Raw genomic sequence first — 22,239 nt, 5'->3', positions numbered from 1 at the left:
GGAGCCTGGGGACCGTGCAGGTGGACGTTTCCAGAATGCAGCCCCCGGAGGGGGTTTTCAGCAGGTGGAGCGGGTGCATGAGGTTGCCTGGGGGCGAGGGGGAGACTCCAAGGAGGGGTTCCGGGGGGGTGCACAAAGAGGAGGCAGGGTAGAGGCCGGGAAGACAAAGCCCTCACTGCTCTGTCTCCGCTTCCTCTTCTAGAAAAGGGGAGGGTCCCGTGCTTGGGGGCCAATTCCTGGCTGGGGGTGCCCAGAGCAGCTGAGGCTTTGCAGGCTGGGGGAGAGGAGCGGGGGGCGGGGGGGGCTCCCTGCCCCCCGCCCTTCAGCCCTTCAACCCAACACCGAGCCCTCACACTCCTTTGGAATTTTCCAGGTGAAAATTCACCTCAAAGTCCCTCTCTGGCTCCACATACTCCACGCATCCTGTCTCTGGTCCCAGCACCCCTGACCCCCAGCGGTTTCTAGGGGCTCCAGGGCTGAGTCCCCCTGGAGCGCCGGGCCCTCCTCCCAGGGGGAGGCCGCCAAGGAGGGAGAGAGGCCCTCTGGTGACCCCCGTGCACCTCGCCCCGCTCTCCACCAGTTCCAGACACGTTGCGATTTATCTGTTGTTTATTGTGCGGAGGCCAGGCTTCCCGGCCAAATCGGAGCTGGACCGGCCAGCCGCGGCCCGAGACGGCTGTCCCGGCCAAGCCCGGAGCAGCCCCCCGCCCACCGTCCGTCCCCTCGGCCGCCCCCGAGCCAAGCGGGCCCTGAGCTCTGGCGGGCTGGACACTCTTTATGGAGCCCCAGGGCCTGTCTCCCCCATCGTCTGCCCGTGTTTACAGCCTTGCTCGTGTTTGCCTCATGATCTTATTCCGGGTGACGCCCCAGTCTGGACGGGGTTTGCATGCCATCCTGCTGAGGCCTCGCTCGTCGCCCGGGCCCTGGGCCCCTGGGCCCCCGGGCTTCTCATCCATCATTTCATTGAGCCTCACCCGCCCGGAGCAGTGGTGGGAAAGTTTATCACCCACGGGCGTGAGCGAGGGCTCGGCCGGTGGGTGCCGGGTGGGAACCTGCTCTCTTTCTGCCACATGCTGGGGGGCGGGGGGCAGGGCGTGCCCTGGGTGCTCACAGATGCGCACGCGTGTGTGTGTTGGGGTTTGCGTTCATGGATGTGCATGTGTGTGTGCATGTGCGTGGGGGGGGGGTGGTGGGGAGGCTTGCACGTGAGGGTGTGAGCACACACACACACACACACCACCCAGAGCCTGCCATCTGTAGCTCTGTCTCTGATAGAGACAGCCCGCAGACCTCCAGGCCAGGCTTCCAGGCCGGCTCTCTCCTTTACAGGTGTGTGTGACCTTGGCCTCATTCGCCTCTCACTTTCCTTTGGCTAGAAGGGGGGGCTGTAACGATACCAGCCTCACAGCACGCCTTTGGGCATCTAGAAGGGCTGTGCTCAGCCCTCACTGCAGACCTGGGGCCTGTCTCTCTGTCCCTCCCCTCCCTGAGCTACAGTTGTTGACCTCTGAGGCTCTGCCTGGAAAAATGCACCTGTAAGCATACAGGTAAAATTTAGCAAGTCCTCTGATGTCCCTCCACGAATCTTCTGGTGAAAGACCTCTTGGTCTGGACAGGAAAATCCTCAGAGGCCTAGAGTTTTTCACAGCAAAATACGATGGTGATGGCAGTCACCTTGATGTCCCTAGAGACAATTAAGGGACCCAAAGCTGCTACTCAGGCCTGTCGCTTCCTTTTTTTTTTTTTTTTTTTTTTGTGAAGTTTATTTATTTTGAGAGAGAGAGAATGAGAGTGGGGGAGAGGCAGAGAGAGAGAGAGAGAGACAGAGAGAGAGAATCCCAAGCAGGCTCCGGTGCCCCATCAGCATAGAGCCCGACACGGGGCTCGAACCCACGGACTGCAAGATCATGACCTAAGCTGAAATCAAGAGTCAGATGGGTAACCCACTGAGTCCCCAGGTGCCCCTCGGCGCCTCTCTTCTCTCCACCCAGAAGCAAAATACTGGGGCAGTTCTCAGACACCCTGGTATGACAGTATGACAGGTTACCTGAGGTCACACCTTCACCCTAGATTGTTTGATGACCAAAGTTGGTGCCCCCACCTCGGGAAATTCGGGAGCTGGAGTACTCATGCAGCTGAGCGGCCCTGGGCTAAGGTTTCCCCACCAGGCCCCCAATAGGCTGTAGATCCCCAGGCTGGGGAGGGTGGGTGGAGGGGAGGACACCGCCCGGTGGCAGAGCCGGGTGGTGTGCAAGGTGGCGGGGGCTTTGTTGATCTTGCTCGTCCTTTATGATGCGCTGACAGCCTGGCCTAACACTTCCCAAACACACTCCCTTCCGTCAGGACTGGAGTTCCAGAAGCAAACAGTGGCAATCAGACGACTGCTGCCTGAGACTCCAGACGGCAGGCCCGGAGGGTTTGTAAGCTCCTCGAAGACACCAGGTCCCCGGCCACCTGCCTAGGATTCCAGCCCCCAGAGCTGTGGCCTCTGAGCCCCTGGGGCCCCTGCGGCTTCCCCCGGCACTGGGCCCAGGGCTCTGGAGACTGGGGACCAGCCCGGGGCCCTCTGGGGCTGGCCGAGGTGCTGGTGGTTGGGGTGGTTGTGACTGAGGCAGGGTGGCTCAGGGATGCCCTGGGGAAGGAGAAGGGTCAGCCCAAGGACGTGCAGCTCCCGAAGAGGCAGCCACCTCCCAGGCTCTCTGACTCTGATCAACCCATCTCCACTAACCTGGGTGGACAGGGGCTCCCGTCAGGACCCGAAGAGGCTGAGGTGACCAGGCCCAGACAATCTCTGTTCCTCCCACGTCTCAAGGCTGCCTTGGAACCCGAGACGCCTCCACCTGTTCCACACCAGCCAAGGGCATCTGAGAAATGGATGCATCATCTTTCCTGGACCGTGCTGGAAGGTAAGAAGCTGCCGAGGGTGTCAGGAAAACCATACCCCCACAAAGCAGCTGATCCCCGAGAGACAGGCTGGAGGGAGGGATGGTTCCGAACAGCCAAGCTCCTCGGTCCTCCCTATGGCAAAGTCTGGCACTCAGGAAAAGCTCAAGGGTGCACACACGCGTACACGTGCACGTTCGAAGCCTCACGGACGGTCCAGAGTCTAGAGCAAGAATGAGATGTGCTCCATGACCCCAAGGCAGGCCATGCAGCTACATGGGAGCCCACAATCCCAGCCAAGGACGGGCTTGCAGCCCCCCCTCCCCATACACACGCAGAGGCCAATATCTCTCTCTGATTGTCTGCCTTTCGGAGAACAGAGGACTGAGTGGGGACTGGGAGGCCTTGGGAGAGCCCACAAAAGCGCCGATAAATACATTTATGTTCCTCCAAATGACACTGTAACAAAGCACACAAAAGGAAGAGGCAGAGTTTCGCGCATATTAAATCATGGTCATGGGACCTGTGCAATTAATTCTCATTTATCATCTGCCCTGTGCGCTAGAAACTTCCGCGTCTCGGGCCAGCGCCCACCCCAACCCCCACAACTCCGTGTCCACCAGACGCTCATAAATCTGTTTTGCTTGTTCCACACGAGCTGCCTGGGAAAAGGCCCCATTTGCTGCGTCTGCTCCTCTGTCCAAACTTTCAACGCCTTCGACATTTTATGGTTTCACGTTATTGACTTGGCCTCCCGGGTCCCCTGTGGTAGGCGGCTGTTTGAGAGAGCAAGCGAGAGGCTTGGGGTGACCTCAGGTTCACCCCCTTGCCTGGCCGGAGCTGGCAGGACCGTGCAAAAGCCTTGAAGTTGCCTGGGGCCCGGAGCTCCTGAATCACAGATCCTCCCCAGGGTTTCCCCCCTGTGCCCCGACTCAGGCCCCGAAACCCACCCCGAACTGAGGTCCTGGGCCCGTTCTTCCTCAACCTCCACAACCTGCGTTGCCCAAACCTCCGCTTTTGCAGCCCTCTCCAGCCCCAGCTCCTCCTTTTCCCAAAGGCCTCCTCCCCGCCCCAAGGGAGCACACATGAGGTCAGTGTGCCTAGGAGCAAAATGCCCAGGTAGAGGGGACGGTGTGCAGGCATAATGCCTGGGGCGTTCACGCCACAACAGACCAGGCCTCCTTCGTGCCACCGAGGACACAGATAAAGACCAGACTGATTTTCAATTTCTTTTTTAGTTTATTTTATTTAGAGAGAGAGAGAGAGAGAGAGAGCACAAGCAGGGTGGTGGGGGAAGGCAGAGAGAGAAGGAGAGAGAGAGAATCCCAAGGAGGCTCTGCACCGAGAGCATGGAGCCCGACACGGGGCTCGATCCCACAAACCCTGAGATCATGACCTGAGCTGAAGTCAAGAGTTGAATGCTTAGCTGACTGTGCCACCCAAACACCCCAAGGCCGGGTTGATTTTCAGCCAGTGTGTCCTGGAGAGGTTGTTAAATACTTTGACTCATGTCTTGAATGAGGGAAACCTGTCCTTGCCCTGAAGGAGCTGGGTGAGGGACAAACAAGCAGATAACTAGATAATTATGATTCCAGCGACCAGCACTGTATCAGCACAATTTGGGGGCTCAGAGGCATCATTTGAACCCTGTCCAAGGCTCCTGGGGGAGGAGGCAATGTCTAAGTTAATCTGGGAAGGACCCACAAGAAACACCAGAGGTTTATGGTGATAGGGAAGATGGGGTTGTGGGGAGAGTGTGCATCCAGGCAGAAGGAACAGCATGTGCCAAACCCAGGGGCGAGGGAGGAACATTCGATGTCTGAGAAGTAGCTTTTGGTGGTCACGGAACAAGGAGATAAAGACTGGAGAGGTCAGCTAAGGCCAGCTGTGAGCCGAGGCACCTACACAGCTGCAGCTGGTTGGTTTGCCTTGTGGGAGACCGTTTAAGCAGGGGAGTGACATGGTAAGATTTGAATGTTGGCCAAACCACCCTACAGTGTGGATTAGAGGAGGAGTAAGACCGGTAGAAGTCCCCTACCTCACACCATACACAAAAATAAATTCAAAATGGATCACAGACCTGTCATTGCTAAACTATGGAACTCTGGAAGAAAACCTAGGAGGAGAAAGTCCTAGTTACCACTTGAGTTTGGCAAAGATTTCTGAAATACAATATTAAAAAGCGCAAATAATAAAAGAAAAAATCAATAAACTAGACGCTGTTAAAATACAAAACTTTAGCTCCTCGAAGACACTATTGAGAAAATGATGAAGGAAAGGCACAGACTGGAATTCTTGTAAAATAGAGCCAACAGAGGGCTTGTATCTGGAATATATGAAGAGATTTTACAACTCAGTATGAAGACAAACAACCCAGTTTAAAAATTGGAACTCTCATTCATGGCTGGTGGGAGTATAAACATGAAACAACTTTGGGAGATAGTGTGGCAGTTCCTTAACAAGCTAAACATACTCCCACCACAGGACACAGCCATTCTACTCCCAGGTACTTCCCAAGAGAAATGAAAGCATCTATCCACACACACACACACACACACACACACACGGTATATGAATATTCATAGCAGCTTTAATTGTAAGAGTCCCAAACTGAAAATAATCCAAATGTCCATTAATGGGTAAATGGATAAACAAATAGAGGTATAATCATATTCCTCTGATGGAATGAAAGGAATGAACTACTGATACCTGCTACAATATGGATATATCTCAAAATAATCATTCTGAATGAAAGAAGCCAGACCAAAAAAAAAAAAAAGTATATAAAATTCTAGAAAATTCAAGCAAATCTATAGCGAGTTGTCTGGGGACTTGGTGGGAGGTTAGCAGTGGGAGATTACTACGGGACAGGAGGAAACTGTTGGGCGTGATGAATGTGTTCGTTATCTGAAATGTGATGCTGATCCCATCAGATCATACACCCACATCCATGGGTGTATATAAGTCAACACATAACAAACTGTGCCTGTTAATGTACATGCTGGTAATATATGTCCATCGAACCTTAATAAAGCTGTAAAAAATAAACGTACAAATTACACCAAGTGACCAGGGAGGCAAGGGCGATGTTCAGGACCATGTCAGGGAGATTAAATACATGATTGTTGATTCACTCACTCACTCCCATTCCCACTCATCTTTTACTAAACTGTAAGTCCTATAAAGGCAGGAAGTCTGCTCTGCTCACCCCCATGCCCCTAACGTTCAGCTTGTAGTAGGCACAGGGGTGGAAAAAGGTGAATTGTCTGGGGAGGAATTTGGCAATACTTGGCTAGCCATGAGGATGTCCGAAGTGAGAGAAGCTGAGGAACGAAAAATAACCCCTAGGTTTCTAACTCAAGTAAATGCTGCTGGGGTGTGAATTTGGAAAGGAGAGGAAGGTGAGCTCAGATTTGAGCTGAGTTTGCAGGGTGGCGTTATGTGGAGACAGACATGCTGGAGTGAAGGATTTGGGCATCACTAGCGGATCTCAATACTTCTTAGTGGTTCAGAATGAAGACTGGAAACATTTGAAAGATACCAAATCCTGGGCCCCACCTCTAGACCAATAAAACCTCTGAGGATTCTACCTGGCACTGGGATTTCCCCATAGTTCAGAGGGGATTCTAATGTGCAGCCAGAGTGGATAACCCTCACCGTGGAGGGTGATTTGAGTCGTGGGAGGAGATGAGTGCCCCAGATGAGGATGTAGGAAGTGAGACAGAAGAGGACCTGGGACCGAACCTCAAGGAGCCCTGACTTTAGGGATGGAAAAGGGAGAGTAGCAAGAGATGGGAGTAGCTGAAGAGATAGGAAGAAAATCAAGAGTGCAAGTCACAGAACAGGAAAAAGGGATCCATGGATTGGAAGGTGGAAACCGCTATCAAAGGCTGTGGCCACGTGGGGCAAAAGGCGAGATGAATTGGATTAATCAACAAAAGGTCATTGGTGAACCAGGAGGGAGCTGTTTTATGGGTGTGACAGAGCCAACCTTGGGAAGGGATTGCGGAAGAAAGTGGGAGATGAGGGGTGGAAATGGTGAACTGTTAAAATAGCTTTGTTTTGAAGTAGAGAGTTGGAAGGAGAGAATGGAGTTAAGGGAGGGTCAGAGGGGATTAGGCAGCGGGGAGACGTGACCATGTTTAATTGCTGATAAAAAGGAATCAAATGGAACCAAATAGAGTCTAGGAACAGACCTTGCCTGTATGGTCACTAGACTTATGACAAAGGGACAAATACAATTTATGTAAATTTAGATTAATAAATTTAAGATATACAACATGTTGGGGCACTTGGATGGCTCAGTTGGTTAAGCATCTTACTTCAGCTCTGGTCATGATCTTATGGTTTGCGGGATTGAGCCCCGCGTTGGTCTCTGCGCTGGTAGCACGGGGTCAGTTGAATGATAAAAGAAAGATCTCTTTAATAAATGCTACTGGAACACCTGGATATATGTATGGGGCGGGGGCGGGAAGAACCTTGATTCCTACCTCACACCACACACACACACACACACACACACACACACACACACACAAATTAGTTCCAGATGGATCATAGACCTAAATATGAAGGCAGAAACCATAAAGAAATTATAAGGGAATTTATGATTCTGGAGCAGGCAAATATTTGTTAATAAACATGACATAAAAGTACTGACCATAAAAGAAAAAATATATATTGGACTTCTTAAAATTTGTAAGCTTCTGTTTATCAAAAATCATCACTAAAGGCAAAAATCAATCTATGATGATGCAAAATAGATCAGGGTTGCTGGCTGACTGGGAAAGGCATGAGGGAACTTTCTGGAAATGTTCTGTGTCCTGATGGGGTAGGGTTTACGTTAGCGTATGCATTTTTCCTTTTTTTTTTTTTTTTTTAGATGTTCTCTTTTTTTCTCAAAATATATTTGACATATAACATTGTGTGAATTTAAGATATACAACATGTTGGGGCACCTGGGTGGCTCAGTCAGTTAAGCATCTGACTTGATTTTGGCTCAGGTCATGATCTCCTCATTCATGGGATCGAGCCTCTCATCGGGCTCTCTGCTGACAGCACAGGATTTGCTTGTGATTCTCTCTCTCCCTCTCTTTCTGTCCCTCCTCTGCTCACACACTCACTCTCTCTTTCAAAATAAATAAATAAACTTTAAAAAAAAGATATAACATGTTGATTTGACACATTTATATATTATAATATGATTGCCATTGTATTGACAGCTAGCACCTATGTCATATCAATAATGATCATTTCTTTTGTGGTTGGAATAATTAAATATAGACTGTTAGCAGGTCTGATGATTATAATATAATATCATTGTCTATATTTGGTATACTATGCATTAAACTTCCAGGGCCTGTCTATTAGTTGCAAGTTTGTAACACATGCATTTTTCAAAACAAAGATTGAACTGTACCTAAGATCTGTGCATTTAATTGCCTTCAAGTTATATCTTAATAAAAGAAGATAGAAAAGAAGCAAAGTGAAAAGGCAAGCCATAGACCAGAAGACAATATTTGCAATGTATATATTTGATAAAGAACTTACATCCAAAATATATAAAGAATTCTCATAAATCGAAAAGGAAAAAAAAAAAGACCCTATTTTTTAAATGGGCAAAAAAACTTGAACAGGCATTTCACAAAGCTATTCCAATGATTCATAAACACATGGGAAGGTGCTCAACATCATTACCCAGCAAGGAAATGAAAATGAAAAACCACAATAAGACGCCCCGCCCCCCCCCCCCCACATACACACCCAGAATGGCTAAAATGCAAAAAACCGATAATTCTTAGTGTTGGCAGGATGTGGAGAGATTTTATACTTTCAGACACTGCTGAAGGAAGCCTTCTTACAGCAGGGAAGGAGAAGGGCTCAAGGTTGACAAGGAGTCACTGTGCATATGTCACTGCTGCTCTCCTAGGCCTGGGTGTCCTCAGTTTCCCACAAGACACAACTGAGCCATTGTTGTGTTGCCTGAAGCCACACAATCCCCATTTTGCTCATATCCCTCCTGTCCACTCCCTTTCTTTCCATTCCTGCCCCATTGGCCCCTGGCACCTGAGGTCACAACACACTTCCCTGGGCCGTCTTTCTCAAAGCCAAAAGCATAGGCAGAACAAATCCTGGCTCACAGGGCAGACAGCAGAGGCTCAGTCCCCCTCTGACAGCATGGTGGCTTTCTCTCCTGCAGCCTGGGCTTCCTCTCCACTAGCCCCTCTCCTCTCTCGTGGTTAGTACTAGCAAACTCCTCACTGCTCCCCCAGACTCCTGTCCCACCTCTATCCCTCTGCTATTCACCTGCAGTGTCACCAGCCCCTGCTGGCACCCTTCGATAGCCCACTGCCTTCAGGCTACAACTTGAGCTGCTGGACTCGGCATTCAAGGCCTCTGTGGCCCACTCCATTTCTTTAGCCTGTTAGATCAGATGTGAGCCTAAGGGACCTTTTGGGCATGCTGAGGCAAGGCTACAGAAGACCCACAGCACTGTCCGGAGAGAGATCAGGCAAGGCTTGGGCACAGTAAGGAGGGAAGGGAAGTTGGCTATAGGGGATGCCCCATCTGGCCCATACACAATGCACATGGCCAGCGGGAGTGGGGTGGTCCAGGCCAGCCATTGGTAGACACAGCTGGCTTCCATGAGGAAGGAGGTGCCAGCGTGAGTAGTCCTGAGCCAAGGAAGCGGGAGTTTTGTCCTGATAGGGAAACTGAGTCAGAAGCTTGGACCTGTGGACCAGGCTGTGCAGTGGATGAAGGGAAAGGCGAAGCCTGAGCCACTGGGAGAAGTCAGCTAACTTGGTAGGGGGTGGGGGAGGCGTCTCAGGTCTCAGGGCTAAAGGACCTAGTTCCCAGCTCTGAGACCAGGGTGAGGAAGCTGGTGGGAGTGAATATCATTTGTTAAGCAGCTCCGGGACAACAGGGCCTGTGTTGGGTTCTGTATCAGGGGGGTCTTGGCAGGGGGTGGGGACACCTCCAAAGAGGTTAACAGAGTGGCTATAAGGAAGGGAGTGTGTGCAGAAAGGAGTGGGGGCAAGGGAACCAAGAAGGGAGGCTGAGGCCCAACACAGCAAACGTGGGGAGCTGAGATCTGCCCGGTTCAGGCCTGGAGGGGTCCCGGAAAGGAGGGTGTTCCTGGAGTGCGGACCCCCCACCCCGGAAGCCAAGACCCTAGAGGTACAACCACTGTCAAAGCTACGACCAGGTATGAAGAGAGCCTGGGGGTAAATACCCCAACTTCTCTCTCCTCTTGCCCCCCTCCCTGAGCACCTCATATGCATTGCTCGGCATCATCCTTCAAGATGGAGATTTTTTGTGCATTTTATGGAAGAGGAAAATGAAGGTCAGCAGTGAGGGGACCTGCCCACAGCCACTGCACAGTTCGTAAGTGGCCAAGGCACAGACCTTAGGACCTTGACCTTAGTGCTCCGGGCAAGCCTCCGAGGTGCTCCTCACAGGGAGGACAGAGAAAGCAGCAGGTGGATTGTCGTCAAAGCTGGCTTCGAGAACTCAGAGCTCGTCACCAAGCCAGGTGTCTCCTTCAGGATGGTGACTTTAGCCCCCTCCCGCCTCTGAGCCGGGGCCCTCAGCCACATCTGGCCCTCCTCTGGTGGCTCCCTTCGAGGCCATGGCTGGACGCCGGCCAGTCACGTGGCCCATGCTGACAGATTGGGTGTCTCCGGTGCGCCCGCAGCTGCCGCTAAGTGGCTTCCTGGCAGGGAGTCAGGGGTCACCTCATCGCTGCTCTGCTCAGACGGCACTGGCCTCTTCGGGGGTGCCTCCCACGTCTGTCTGCTGAAATCGGGTGTGTTTAGCATCAGGTCTGAGAGGCAGCCCTACTTGGCGGCTCATGGGGGAGCCCTGAGGCCCTTGGGGGCAGACACAGTGCTGGCTGGGGGGTGGGGTGGGGCTCTGGGCCCCAGTTCAAGTGAGCTGGCGGGTCTCACCACCCGTGTTCCCGGCGTGCCACGGGGGGCGGGCTGCTGTGTGTCCTGGGTGCCTGTGTCGCATGGTCTCCTTCTGGCTGCTCGCGGTGTCCAGGCCCCTGGCTCTGGGCCTCGGCTCTGGGTAAGTCCTCCATCTCAGAACTCTTCTTTCTCTCTTTGCCATGTGTTCCCCTGAGCCCCTTCTGGGACCTGGGACCAGGTGAGCCTGTGTCTGAACCACCATCCAAGGCTGTGGTCCCTGAGCTCCCCCTTCACCCCACCCCCCCGGCGGGGCAGGGAATGATCACAGGGGTCAGACCAGTGTGGCCCTGGGGCCAGCGAAGCCGAGTGAGTCTGGGCAAGTCACTTCCCTGCCTGGGGCTCAATTTTCTTTGAAAAATGGTAGAGCCAGCTACACGCTAATACATGCTTCGGGACCCCTAAGATGTGTGCACAATCACAAGGCTGGTCGGCCCTTCTCTCCCAGCTGTCTTGGGCTGACCCCATCTGGGACATCAGACAGCGCCGGTGAGGAGGGGACGCAAGTTAGTCCAGGGTGACAAGTGCTCCTAGTAGCTGTCAGAATGAAGGGCGAGTACAGACAAGGCGGGGAGCAGGAAAGTCTCTTCGGAGTGACATTGGAGCAGGCAGTGAGGCCCAGGATGTCGAGTGCAGAAGGAGGCTGGTGAACAAGAATTCCAGATCGAGGGACCCTCACATGGAGGAGGGAAGGTGTGTCAGGAAATCAGACATGGCTCTTGATGGTCAGAGCAGAAGGTACGTGGGGTGGGGGTGGCGGGAAGTCAGCTGGAAAAGTGGGCGCCTGAAGGCCCAGGATGAGGCCAGTGGGCGGGCCCCGTCTGTGTCAGGCTCCCTGCTCAGGGTGCAACTGGGCACTCTGCTCTGGGGGTCCCTGATCACAGACAGGCCCCGGTTCCCTGCAGTGGAAGCCAGGCCCCGGAGCCAGTGGGCGGGGCCCCGTCCAGCTGACACTGGCTCTTTGTCTACATCTCAGCAGCGGAAGGTGCCTGAGCCCGCATCCAGCCTGGTTGGAGACCAGGCCGAATCAGCAGTGCCAGCCTCCCATCTGGTCCTGGAGATGCCCCCCAGAGTTCCAGTGAGAGAGGACAGGATGGCCGCGGGACAAGCGGCTGGCACTGGGCGTGGGGAAGTCTGAGGAATAAACAGCTTTCCCACCACTCACGGGCAGAGGCACAGCGGGTTCCCACAGACGTGGATGGGCCGCCCCGGGCCAAACCTTAGCCGCAACTGAGCCAGGGTGGCGAGCCCCATGCTGTTCCAGATGGCTCGGGGGCTCGGTCAGTTTGCGCACGGGAGTGAGGCGTTCCCCAGATCACCAAGCCTCCAGATTTGAACTAATTCCAGCTCGGTGAGGGCTGGGGGCTGAAGAGGCCAGGGAGGAGGGTGGGGCCCGGGGACAGGGCCCACGGAGGGTCCAGGAGCTCTGAGAGGGGCTTGTGTCCTGAGCCTGGGGATCAGCCGAGGCTTGGCCCGGGCGGAGCTCCCTTGGTGCCTGGCACCGGCCGAGGCTGGGGGTGCCTGGCCTCTTCCAAAGCCCTCCTTGTCGGGCAGCGGGCAGGGCGGGCCGGGGGCTGGGCGCGGCTGCTCATATCTTCCCCGTTACTTCATTCATTTTGCTCCCACTGATCCCTTGTTTATCTCACTGGGAATGCAGCACAGTGGAAGTTGGGGCCAAGGGAAAGGCCAGAGCCTGGGTGGCCTCCAGGAGAGCCCCAGCCTCACTTGCCTGTCTCCCTTACCTGGGTCCCTGGGCTGAACCCTGCAGGACGGGGGTCTGTCTCTGAGAACTAACATGGGGCCCAGACGTTCCGGCCCAGGCCGTGTGAGCTCGTGGAGAGCTGACCGCTCTGGGCCCTCCTTGCTTCATTGCAGTGGGAGGTTATTCTAAATGACCTTTGAGAATGAATGCGTATTGTCATGAAATGAGCTCCCATCCTGTGGCCACCATGTTCTAGCCCCGAGGTCCCTGCTCTCACCCGAGGCTCACACATCTGCATGGATTACCATGAGCACATTTTTTTTTTTTAACATTTATTCATTTTTGAGAGACAGAGTGTGAGCAGGGGAGGGGCAGAAAGAGAGGGAGACACAGAATCTGAAGCAGGCTCCGGGCTCCGAGCTGTCAGCACAGAGCCTGACGCAGGGCTTGAACCTACGAGCAGTGAGATCATGACCTGAGCCGAAGTCGGACCTGATCACGACCTGAGCCGAAGTCGGACACTTAACCAACTGAGCCACCCCGGCGCCCCACCAATAGGGCACTTTAGAGAGGAGGTGGGGCACAGGGGCCATTCCCGGGAAGAGGTGGGGCTGGAGAACGAGCTAGAAGAAGACTCTCTGGGCAGGGTGGATGTAGTCAGAAGTCAGGGCTGCCACGGGCAGGGGTGTGTGAGGCTAGCAGGACCAGTGTCTGAAAATGTCCTTTCAGAATGGGTCAGTGGGAAATGCCGGGCCCTACCTGGCCCTCCTGTTGCAGGGCCCCCGGCTGAGGGTGGAGGTTGGAGGGCGGAGGGTGGAGGCTGGGGCATGAGCATCCCCTGGGGGCTTGGGTTAAGTGGGCCCTAATCCCCATCACCAAGCAAACCTGTCTGCCCTGGAAGATCACCCCTTCGGTAGAGGGCGGGCACCACGGCTCTAAGCAGCCTGGTCTGAGCCCTTGTCCTTCATCAGGGATGTTCAAGGACACCGGACCCTGCAGGGAAGAGGCGGCCAGGCCCCTATCAGATGTGGAAACTGAAGCCCAGAGAAGCTGATTGAATTGCCCAGGGCACACAGCTGGGAGTGGCGGCAGCGGGACCTGATCACAGCTTGTCTGACCCACGAGCGTGCCCACTATCATCTGGGCTGTGGCTGCCTGGCCCTTCTGGGGTCCCCGCCCTGGGGGTGACCACCCGACAGGGCATGGATTCAGGCCAGGTACCGGGGCCAGAGCCTCAGTGCCCCCTTGTCTTCTTCCCCCGCAGTGAGTTGGTGTTCCAGTCTGTGAAACGGGATGGGTGGCTCCAACTCAGGGCCGATGTCTGTCCTCCGTCCTGGATCCTTAAGGAGGAGTGAGGTCATATTTGTCTGGGGGCTGGAGCATCTTGGAAGGAGAAAGCTCGGCAAAGACAAGGGCCCATTGTCCCCCCTTCCCTGGCCCCCTGCCAGCTCCTGCTCTAGTCACCAGACAAGGCCAACCCTGCCTGCAGGCCCCAGAGGCCACCGTATGCCAATAGGGGGTGACTCAGTGCCCCCTCCCTTCCCGTTAACTGGCATTGCCACCCACCACCCAAGCGTTGTCGGGGGTCCCCCAGAGGGGAAGGCTGGGAAAGAAGGGAAGGCTTGGGGTCCCAGCCTGGGGATGTCACACTCGGGGCTTTACAGCCGGCTTGACCGAGGTGCCTCGCCATAATAAATAATGCAAAGAGCAGCCTGTGGGCTTGCTTTGGAGCAGCCTTGGTTTGAAGCTCTTACAAGCGTTGGCTCAACGCCTGCTCACAGCACCCCCCAAGGGGGGCACTGATGTCATCACCCTCACTGCACAGATGTGGAACGCTCGCCATCCGCCACCTAGCTCATAACTGGTAGATGTGGCTGGGAGAGGCGGAATTTGGACTGGAGGCTGTGTGATTCTCGAGAATTCTACAGAGGCTCCAGGATGTGCAGGTGGGGGCTGAACTGGGGGATGAAGAAGGGGCCGGCCCAGAGTTCGTGTAGTAGATGGGGAGTCCCAAGAGAGATGTGGACGCCTGCCCCCCCACCCCCCACCAGCTGGGCCTGTAGACCAGGCCTCGGTCGTTCTGGGCCGCAGGATGGAGGGCTTTTTGCTACCAGGGACCGGGAAGGCTTGGTGGCCTCTGGCATTGACAAGGAGGGATAAGAGATGCTTGAGCAATTTCAGCGCTTTGAGACACCTCCTGGGGCCACATGTGGGCTGGAGACACCCTGCTCTCTGGCCTCCCTGCAACTCTGAGGCCCATGGAGCTCTGTTAGCCGTGAGCCAGGCAAAGGCAAATAGCAGCTCAAGCCTAACGCGTCCGAAAGTAAACTCTCGATTTCCTCCCCAACCTGCTCCTCCTCGTATCTTCCCTGTCTCAGGAAGCGGCACTATCGTCCGCCCAGTTGCTGGGGCCAGAAAACTGGGAGGCACCCTTGGATCCTCCTGGTTCTTGCCACCCACATCGATCCATTGCCAAGACCTGTCAATTCTGCCTCCAAAATAAATCCCGAATCCGCCTCCCTCGGTTCCCGCTGCCACCGCTGTGCCCAAGGCACCACCCGCTCTCCCTGGACAGCACCGCTAAGCTGCTCTCCACCCCCTCCGGCCCCCTGCCCCAGCTTCCAACATACATCAGACCCCACCATTCTCTTGCCTCCTCCCAGAGGCTTCCTACTGCATTTGGAGCCAAACTGCCACCCCTCGATGGCTACGAGGTCCCCCGTGACCTGGCATGACCTCGTGACCTAACCTCCATCTACGCTCCCCGCGCTGTCTCACTCTCTTTGCATCCGTGCATTGACACTCACTGCTCGCTCTGTCTAGAAGCCCTTCCCTGCAGTTTTGCACCGAGCGGGTCCCCCCCCCCCCGGTCCCTCCCATCCCGGCTGGTACGTACCTTGCATCCTTCAGCACTCCAAACCGGGTCGCCCCAAGTCCGTTCCCTCAGAGCCATTTTGTAGGAATTTTCCTTGATTTATAACTGCGTGTTTACCTTTTTGCCTTTGCAACTAACCAAGGCCCGTGAGAGCCGTGTCTGCCTTGCCAGCCATCATCCCCACCCCGGGATGGCATTCAAATCTCTGTTGGATGCATTACCAGGCAGGGTAATTGCAGTGGCCATTATTTCTTGAGCATTTCCAACGCTCTCTCGTGTTGAATGCAGTCACCTCACCACCCACCGAGGGAGGCGACATCAACACTCCCCAAGTTTCAGACGTGGAAACCAAGGCTCAGAAGCCAGGGTCAGTCACCCCAGGATCTCGCAACCAGAATACGGCAGAGCCAGGTTCAGAGCCCAGGGCGGGCAGCTCTGAGGTCTGACCTTCTAGCCGCCCTGCCGTCTCGGTCACAAACCGTCCTCAATGCCTTTGCTATAGGCCATCGAGTCCGAGAAGTCAGCGGTTGCAAGGTGTACCTCTGTTTTACGGCCCATTCAGTCAGATAAAGACTCCAAGAACTAAATCAGCACGCGCCATCCCAAATTTCAAAGATGTGAGATTGTGGTAACCCCGTCGTCGTCTGGGAATTGGTGAAATACGGTACTTGGGGAACAAAAACCATTCAATCCTTAGGACCCAAGGGACACAGTAATGGATTTCTCAGCAGTGCTGAGGATTGTTCCGTAACCACGTGGGGGCACAAAGGAGGCCCGCCTTTTGGCCCCCGGAGAGTTCAAGGTCAAGCAAGGACAGTCTGATGATGAATGTGCTGGATGGTGTGGTGAAAGAGCCCAGGGCTTCCCCAGAGGGTGGGAAGTGTGGGGTGCAGGTGGTGAGGCTTCACAGAAGAGGGGGCGTCGAAGGCAGACACCAGAGGAGGAACAGAGGTTAAGCAAGCTGAGAGGGGGTGAAGCATGCCAGGCACAGGGGAGGGCCCATAGGTCTGGAGCACACCTTCCCTTGTGGGAAACGGCATGTGGCTGGGGCGGAGAGCGAGCGAGGAGGTTGGACGGGTCATGGGATGGATGGTGATGGTCCTCCCCGGGCTGACGGAGCTGAGGCTCCATCCTGCAAAGCAAGGAGCCCGAGAAGTCACCAGACAGCAGAATGACAGAGCCACCTTTGTTCATCAGAAGGGTGGAGTGAGGGGTGATTGGGAACTCGAAGGCAGCAGGGAGGCCTGGGAACGTCTGGGAGAGGCCGTCAAGTCACTCGGACTGGATGGGGCCGCTGGCCTGAGTCACATGCTCGCTCTGGGGGCTCCTCTGGCATGGCCGGGCCCACTGGTGGGGGGCATGGGGAGGCAGCCTCCCCCAGGCCTGGGAATGTCCCGGGCAGCTGAGAGCCCGCCAGAGGCCGGTGAAAGGCCCACTTACCATGACGGATGGGGGCCCCGTCGGCCACGCCAATTAGGCAAGATGGAGTGCCAGGGCAATGTTATAAATATCTTGGCTGCTGACCAGCCCAAGAATGTAAATGATGGTGTTGGACAAGCAGGAGAAAATGTTCAGTTCAGACAGGATGGGGTTTTTGTGTGTTTTTAAAACATGCTTTTCCCTCCCCGAAGACTTCAGGCCGGGCAGCAATCAGGCTGGGTGCCCAAGAGCGGGCTACTTGTCCCGTGGGGGGCCACAGCGAGGACCCACGAAATCCAAGTTTGGGGGCAAGTCCCTGGAAAAGTCAGTGCATTTGAAGCCCAGAAAAAGCCTGAGCCCCACTTGCAGCCTTGTCCCCGGCCAGAGGGGTACACTAGCCATCCAGCTCGGGGACACAGGTGCAGGCGACTAGAAGCATCTCCCCTACACCGGCTATTCCCAGAGTTCCCTGTCTTGTTGTGGGTGCACCGGACAGGGCGTCACATGTTGGGGCTGAGGGCAAACCCAAGCTCTTCGAGATCAGAGATGGGAGGATGAGCTTTCTGTCGAGGTCATCGCGCAGTAAGGCGGGGAGACTCTCTAAGGCGTGTGGGGAGATATGGGTCCCCCCTGCCCTAACGCTTCTTGTAAATCTTGCACAACATTGACCTACAAGGAGATTAACCCTCCCCCCATCACCTTTTTCATTTCGAACCACAGGCTGCAGGACAACAGGCAGGGGGAAGCAAGGGCTGGCTGAGAAGGGAAGCGGTTCAGCATGTCCTTGGAGCTGCCTGGAAACCCTCCATCCAGCCCCGAGAGGGAAATGCATAAGGTCGCCTGACACAGGAGGGTCCAGGTGGAAGAGCCGGACTGGCAAATGGGACAGAGTGGCTATGGTCCAGGGTGAGCCAGGCCTGCAGAAGACCTTAGGTCAACCGAAAGGGCACCATTCAGTGTACTTTGTGGCACTAAGGCCTGGCCTTCGTGTCCAGGAGAAGGCACATTGAATTGGGAAGGACGCACCATCCCTGCATACATACGTTGGGGGGGCAGGGAAGAGGGGGCACGGACAGAATGGAGTCAAGCAAGTTCTCATCCCCTGGTCCAAAGCAGCCCACCTGTAGGGTCCAGACTAAGGGAATGGGTCGAGAAGCTCACTGGACTATTTGAGGGGATGATCGAGGAATTGACTCCCTTGGCAAATATTGGTTGAGGGCCCGGTATATGCCAGGCACTGTGCTCAGCTCTGGCTGGAGTCCCCAGGCACAGAGGCAGGGCATGGGGGTCTGGCCTTCCAGAGAAGGGGCTCACAAGGGCCTGGAGACTGGACCCACGCTCAGCCAAGCTCCAGACACAGCTGTGGGTAGAGCTCAAATCCTGAGGGTTGGGGTGGGGGGGGGTTCCGGGGCTGGGAGGCAAGCCTAGACAGATATTGGGTGTTGGGGTTGGACCAACTGGAGGAGGGTAAAGGGCAGATGTGGGGCTTGGTGGGCAGGAGCAGACCTGGGAGGCACAAAGTGGAGGTCCGCCCTGCTCCCTTGGAGCCCCCCCGAGAAGGTGGTGGTGCCTCAGCCTGGGTAGGTGCCCTTGGAGAACAGAGCTGACCCTGCAGGTGAAAGGAATGATGGGACCCTGCACCCTGGCCAAGAACATGCCACTCACCTTCAGGGCCTGCAAATAGGGCTCAGAGCAGACAGAGATGTGCCATCCCTCTTGGGCTGGAGAGGGGTCCCATGTAGGGGCAGGGAGTGGAGCAGCGGGCCGAGTGGGCTCCCACTGGGCCAGTGGGTTGGGCTCAGGCCTCCTGGCCCGGTGGAGTCTAACAGGGTCCACAGCTACCACACCATGGAGAGAGGTGGCCACCCAGAGAGGCCTGGACCGTGCAGACGGGTGGAGCCCTGACCTGTGCCCAGCCACGGGCTGCACCTTCCCATTGGGTGTGCAAGCGCCTACATGTGCACAGACATCTCAAAGCAAGTCCCCAACGGTGCGCGTTGGCAGGAGGTCGATGGGGATGGCAAAGCCAAGAGAAGATATGTCTATGGAAGTTCAAGGGTGTGAGATTGCAAACCAGAGTTCTAGCATACAACCAAGGGTGTGACTGTGCCCTAACAGTGTGAACCGTGTGGGCATTCACAGGCTGCCCAGGGATTCCAGACACCGGTGACTTGGCAGTGGTGTGTTGGTGTGTATTTCTCGATCTTCAAAGATGATTTCTGGTCACTGTGGCCCTGTCCCCCGTGGTCACTCCTGGGGCACTACTCCTTCCCCCCGCCACCCACACACCACCCATCCCAGAGCCAAAAAGATTCATCTTTTTCCTTCTGATTTCTTCTATTGCTTGGAAACTTATAAACCACTTGGGAAGTTTAAGAAAAGCTAAGGAAGTTAACAAAAATGTATAAATGCTTTTCCAGAAGGTAAGAAAGACTGCAATGTTTCCTACTAGCTACTGTAGAATTTTATTACTTACTTATGTAAGTGTTAACTCTGTCATCTGCCTGGAGATAATTTAAATATAAATTTATAAATATAAAGTGTTAGCTAATTTTCTCACACCCCAAATTGCTGTCCCTCCAAATTCATTATAATACTTGCTTTACCAAGTCTTACGTTTTTATATATAGTAGGCTCTTGTATATAATTGCTGCTTTGTGTTTTGTTCCAATGGTGCGTGTTTCTGATCTACTCTAGTAGCACGCTATTAAATTATTGTTCTTTTAGAACATGTTTTATGGAAGGCTTTATAGCATAATAGCTAAGATTATGGTCTTTGAAGTTGAACTCATTGGGATTTATATATAGGAACGTTGCCACTGAATAAATGTGTGACCTTGGGCAAGCTACCTCAGAATTCTTCAGCTGTAAAATGGAGTATTAGGAATTCTATAAATAACATCTGCCTCACACGTTCAGAACAAACTGAGAGATAGCTACAGGAATAAGTCACAGAGATAAAACATTAACCTTATTACTGAGGACTGCTGTCCACTGCCACAGCTTGATTCAACGTTGTACTAGAGAGTCCAGCCTTTGCAATAAGGCAAGAAAAAGATATGAAAATATGATTAGAAAATCAAGCCAAAAAGCAAAGCCTCAGTGGGCACTCTGATCCTTCATCCCTGACTTAGATACACTTGAACCTGTGTCATAGGTAGTGCTGGACCCCCTGGGTCTTCCCTCCACCTGCTGGAAGAGCCTTCCCCCATCAAGTTACTACAGACCACAGTTGAAATACAAGTATCCTGATGAAAGAGGAACAAGAGAGGAGAGAGAGGCCAGGAACGTCCTCTTGGTGAAGTCCCTTCTCATAGAAATATGAGGTGGGGATGGCAGTGGAGGCTCCCCCCATGACAACCTCACATGGGGTTGTAGTCAGCATGCATGTGAGGCACTCAGTACAGTGTCTGACACGTGGGTGCACAGCAAATACTGTTCTTATGCACAGGATCCTGTTCCCTTTCCTTCTCTTGTTTTGAATTTCTTACAAAAAAAATGTCCCCCATGTATTTTTCCAGATGAAATACGGGTCCATAGGTGGTGTTCTAAGAAAAAAATGCTTGTCCTTAATACCTGGCTCACCCCCCACCATTTCAGTACACGCTACATCAATGTATAAATGATCCCAGGGGTCGGGGAGGGCGGGGTGTGGGATTGGTTCAAGTACAGGACTGAGGTGGGCAGCAGGGAGAGGAAGGATGGGTGGGTGGAGAGGTTAGTGGGTTTGGGGAATGGGAGACCAGTGTGGAACCAGGTCCAGAGACTCAAAGACGGGGATTGTGAGTGAGCGGTGGAGGAAGCTCCCAAGAGCCAGGTGGGCTCTCAGCTGAGGAGAGCCAGGTGGGCAACCAGGGGTGATGATTGAGCATGGGAAGTGAAGACCAAAGCCAAGGGGGTGTAATCTTCTGGGAACTGAGAATGTGTACCGAAGTCCAGGTCCTGGTTCCAGGGTCCAGCTCTGCCGCTGGCTGCTGTCGCAAGATGCAGACCCTCCCTGGGCCTCAGAGCCCCTTTATCAAGTGAGGATCCTCTCCATGCCACAGGGCTGCAAACCTGATTGAGGGGTGTCCCCCGGGCCCCCCAACCTATTCTTTCTCTCTCCAGACACCCAGGCCTGCTTCCTTTTCCTGTTACCTCCCTTGAGCCTTAATGTCCTCCTGGTCCCTGGAAAAGGGAAATGCTCAGTTACCGGGACTCTGTCCCTCCCCGCCCACCACTCTGGGTCCGTCAGTCCCCACTTCTGGGAAAACAGCCTTCCTTCACTTTGGCCCCACTGCCACCTTGGCTTTTCATGAATGCATTAGTTCAGCAGCCCGCAAATCCCCTCCTCTGAACCTGCCCTCTTCTTGTCCCTGGGGACACGGAGGGAAAGAAGCCAGGGACCCACCCACCTAGAGCTCTCTTTAGTTCATTCATTGCATTTGGGGGGCGGGAAGTGGCAGAGAGGGAGAGAGAGAATCTTAAGCAGGCTTCAGAGCCTGACGCAGGGCTTGATGTCACGATCTGTGAGATCATGACCTGAGCTGAAATCAAGAGTCGGATGCTGAACTGACTGAGTCACCCGGGCGCCCCCTGTCTCATTCATTCCAAAAATGGTTTGGAGGGACTGCCGTGTTCCTGGAACAGGGAAAACAGTGGTGGGCGCCCAGACTCGGTCTCTGCTCCTGGGGGGCTTCCAAACTTCAGGTCAGTGAGCCAGGAAATTATCACTCATGTGATCTGTGCTCCGCGGGTCCCCATGGCAGCCCAGAGCAGGGGGCCCAGACCAGCCCTCGGAAGGAAGGAAGGCTTCCCGCTAGAGGTGATGTCTGCACTAAGCCGACGGTTGAGCAGACATGAGCCAGTCACGCCGCCACCAGCCGGAGGGAACGAGGCAAAGAGGACTCCAGGGAGAGGGGCACATGATACACCCGGGTGTGTCCGGGGTGGCCGACCCAGAGTCGGAACAAGAGAACTCGAGGCGAGATCGCTGTGGGGGTCTGAAGCCATAGAACACAGGGCCTTGTGCGCACGGCAAGGGTTTCTTATGTTGTCCTACAGGTGGTGGGCAGTTAGTGCGGGGGGTAGGCAAGTGACACTCTACGGTTGGCGTTTTTAACAGGTCAGACTGGATTAGAAGGGGCAGGAGGGGATGAGGGTAGGGTGGGAAAGCTGTCCCAAGAGATAGGGTGGAAATCGGATGCCAGCTTCAAGGGGAAGGCGGGGAGCAGAGGGGTAAGGGGGGAGGGGTGACGAGGGTAGGGAGCGGTGGGTGTGGGTAACAGGACAGGGCTGTCCTAGTGGAAATCTAGACATGGACAAGCATGACATTTCCTGGCATGCTGGCGGCTGGACCTGGGACGGGGACGAAGAGGCCCGTGTGTGGAAGGGACTCAGGTTTGTTCAACAGG

The 22,239-nt window shown here is 54.6% G+C and overlaps 1 protein-coding gene across 1 annotated transcript in view; it reads left to right on the top strand.

Moving 5' to 3' along the window:
* The window catches only part of LOC106977497 (uncharacterized), a 31,627-nt gene that overhangs the window by 7,114 nt on the left and 2,274 nt on the right, over positions 1-22,239 (top strand). The window contains exons 7-8 of the mRNA XM_027041863.2: positions 2,344-2,420; positions 2,813-2,906. Of these exons, the coding sequence (XP_026897664.1) occupies positions 2,344-2,420; positions 2,813-2,906 (171 nt within the window). The remainder of the gene's footprint in view (positions 1-2,343; positions 2,421-2,812; positions 2,907-22,239) is intronic.

The sequence above is a fragment of the Acinonyx jubatus genome, chromosome E3 (genome assembly GCF_027475565.1).
Source record: "Acinonyx jubatus isolate Ajub_Pintada_27869175 chromosome E3, VMU_Ajub_asm_v1.0, whole genome shotgun sequence".
NCBI classification, from domain to species: domain Eukaryota; kingdom Metazoa; phylum Chordata; class Mammalia; order Carnivora; family Felidae; genus Acinonyx; species Acinonyx jubatus.
Note: the sequence above shows the minus strand (reverse complement) of the source record. Positions and strands in the feature narration are given on the sequence as shown.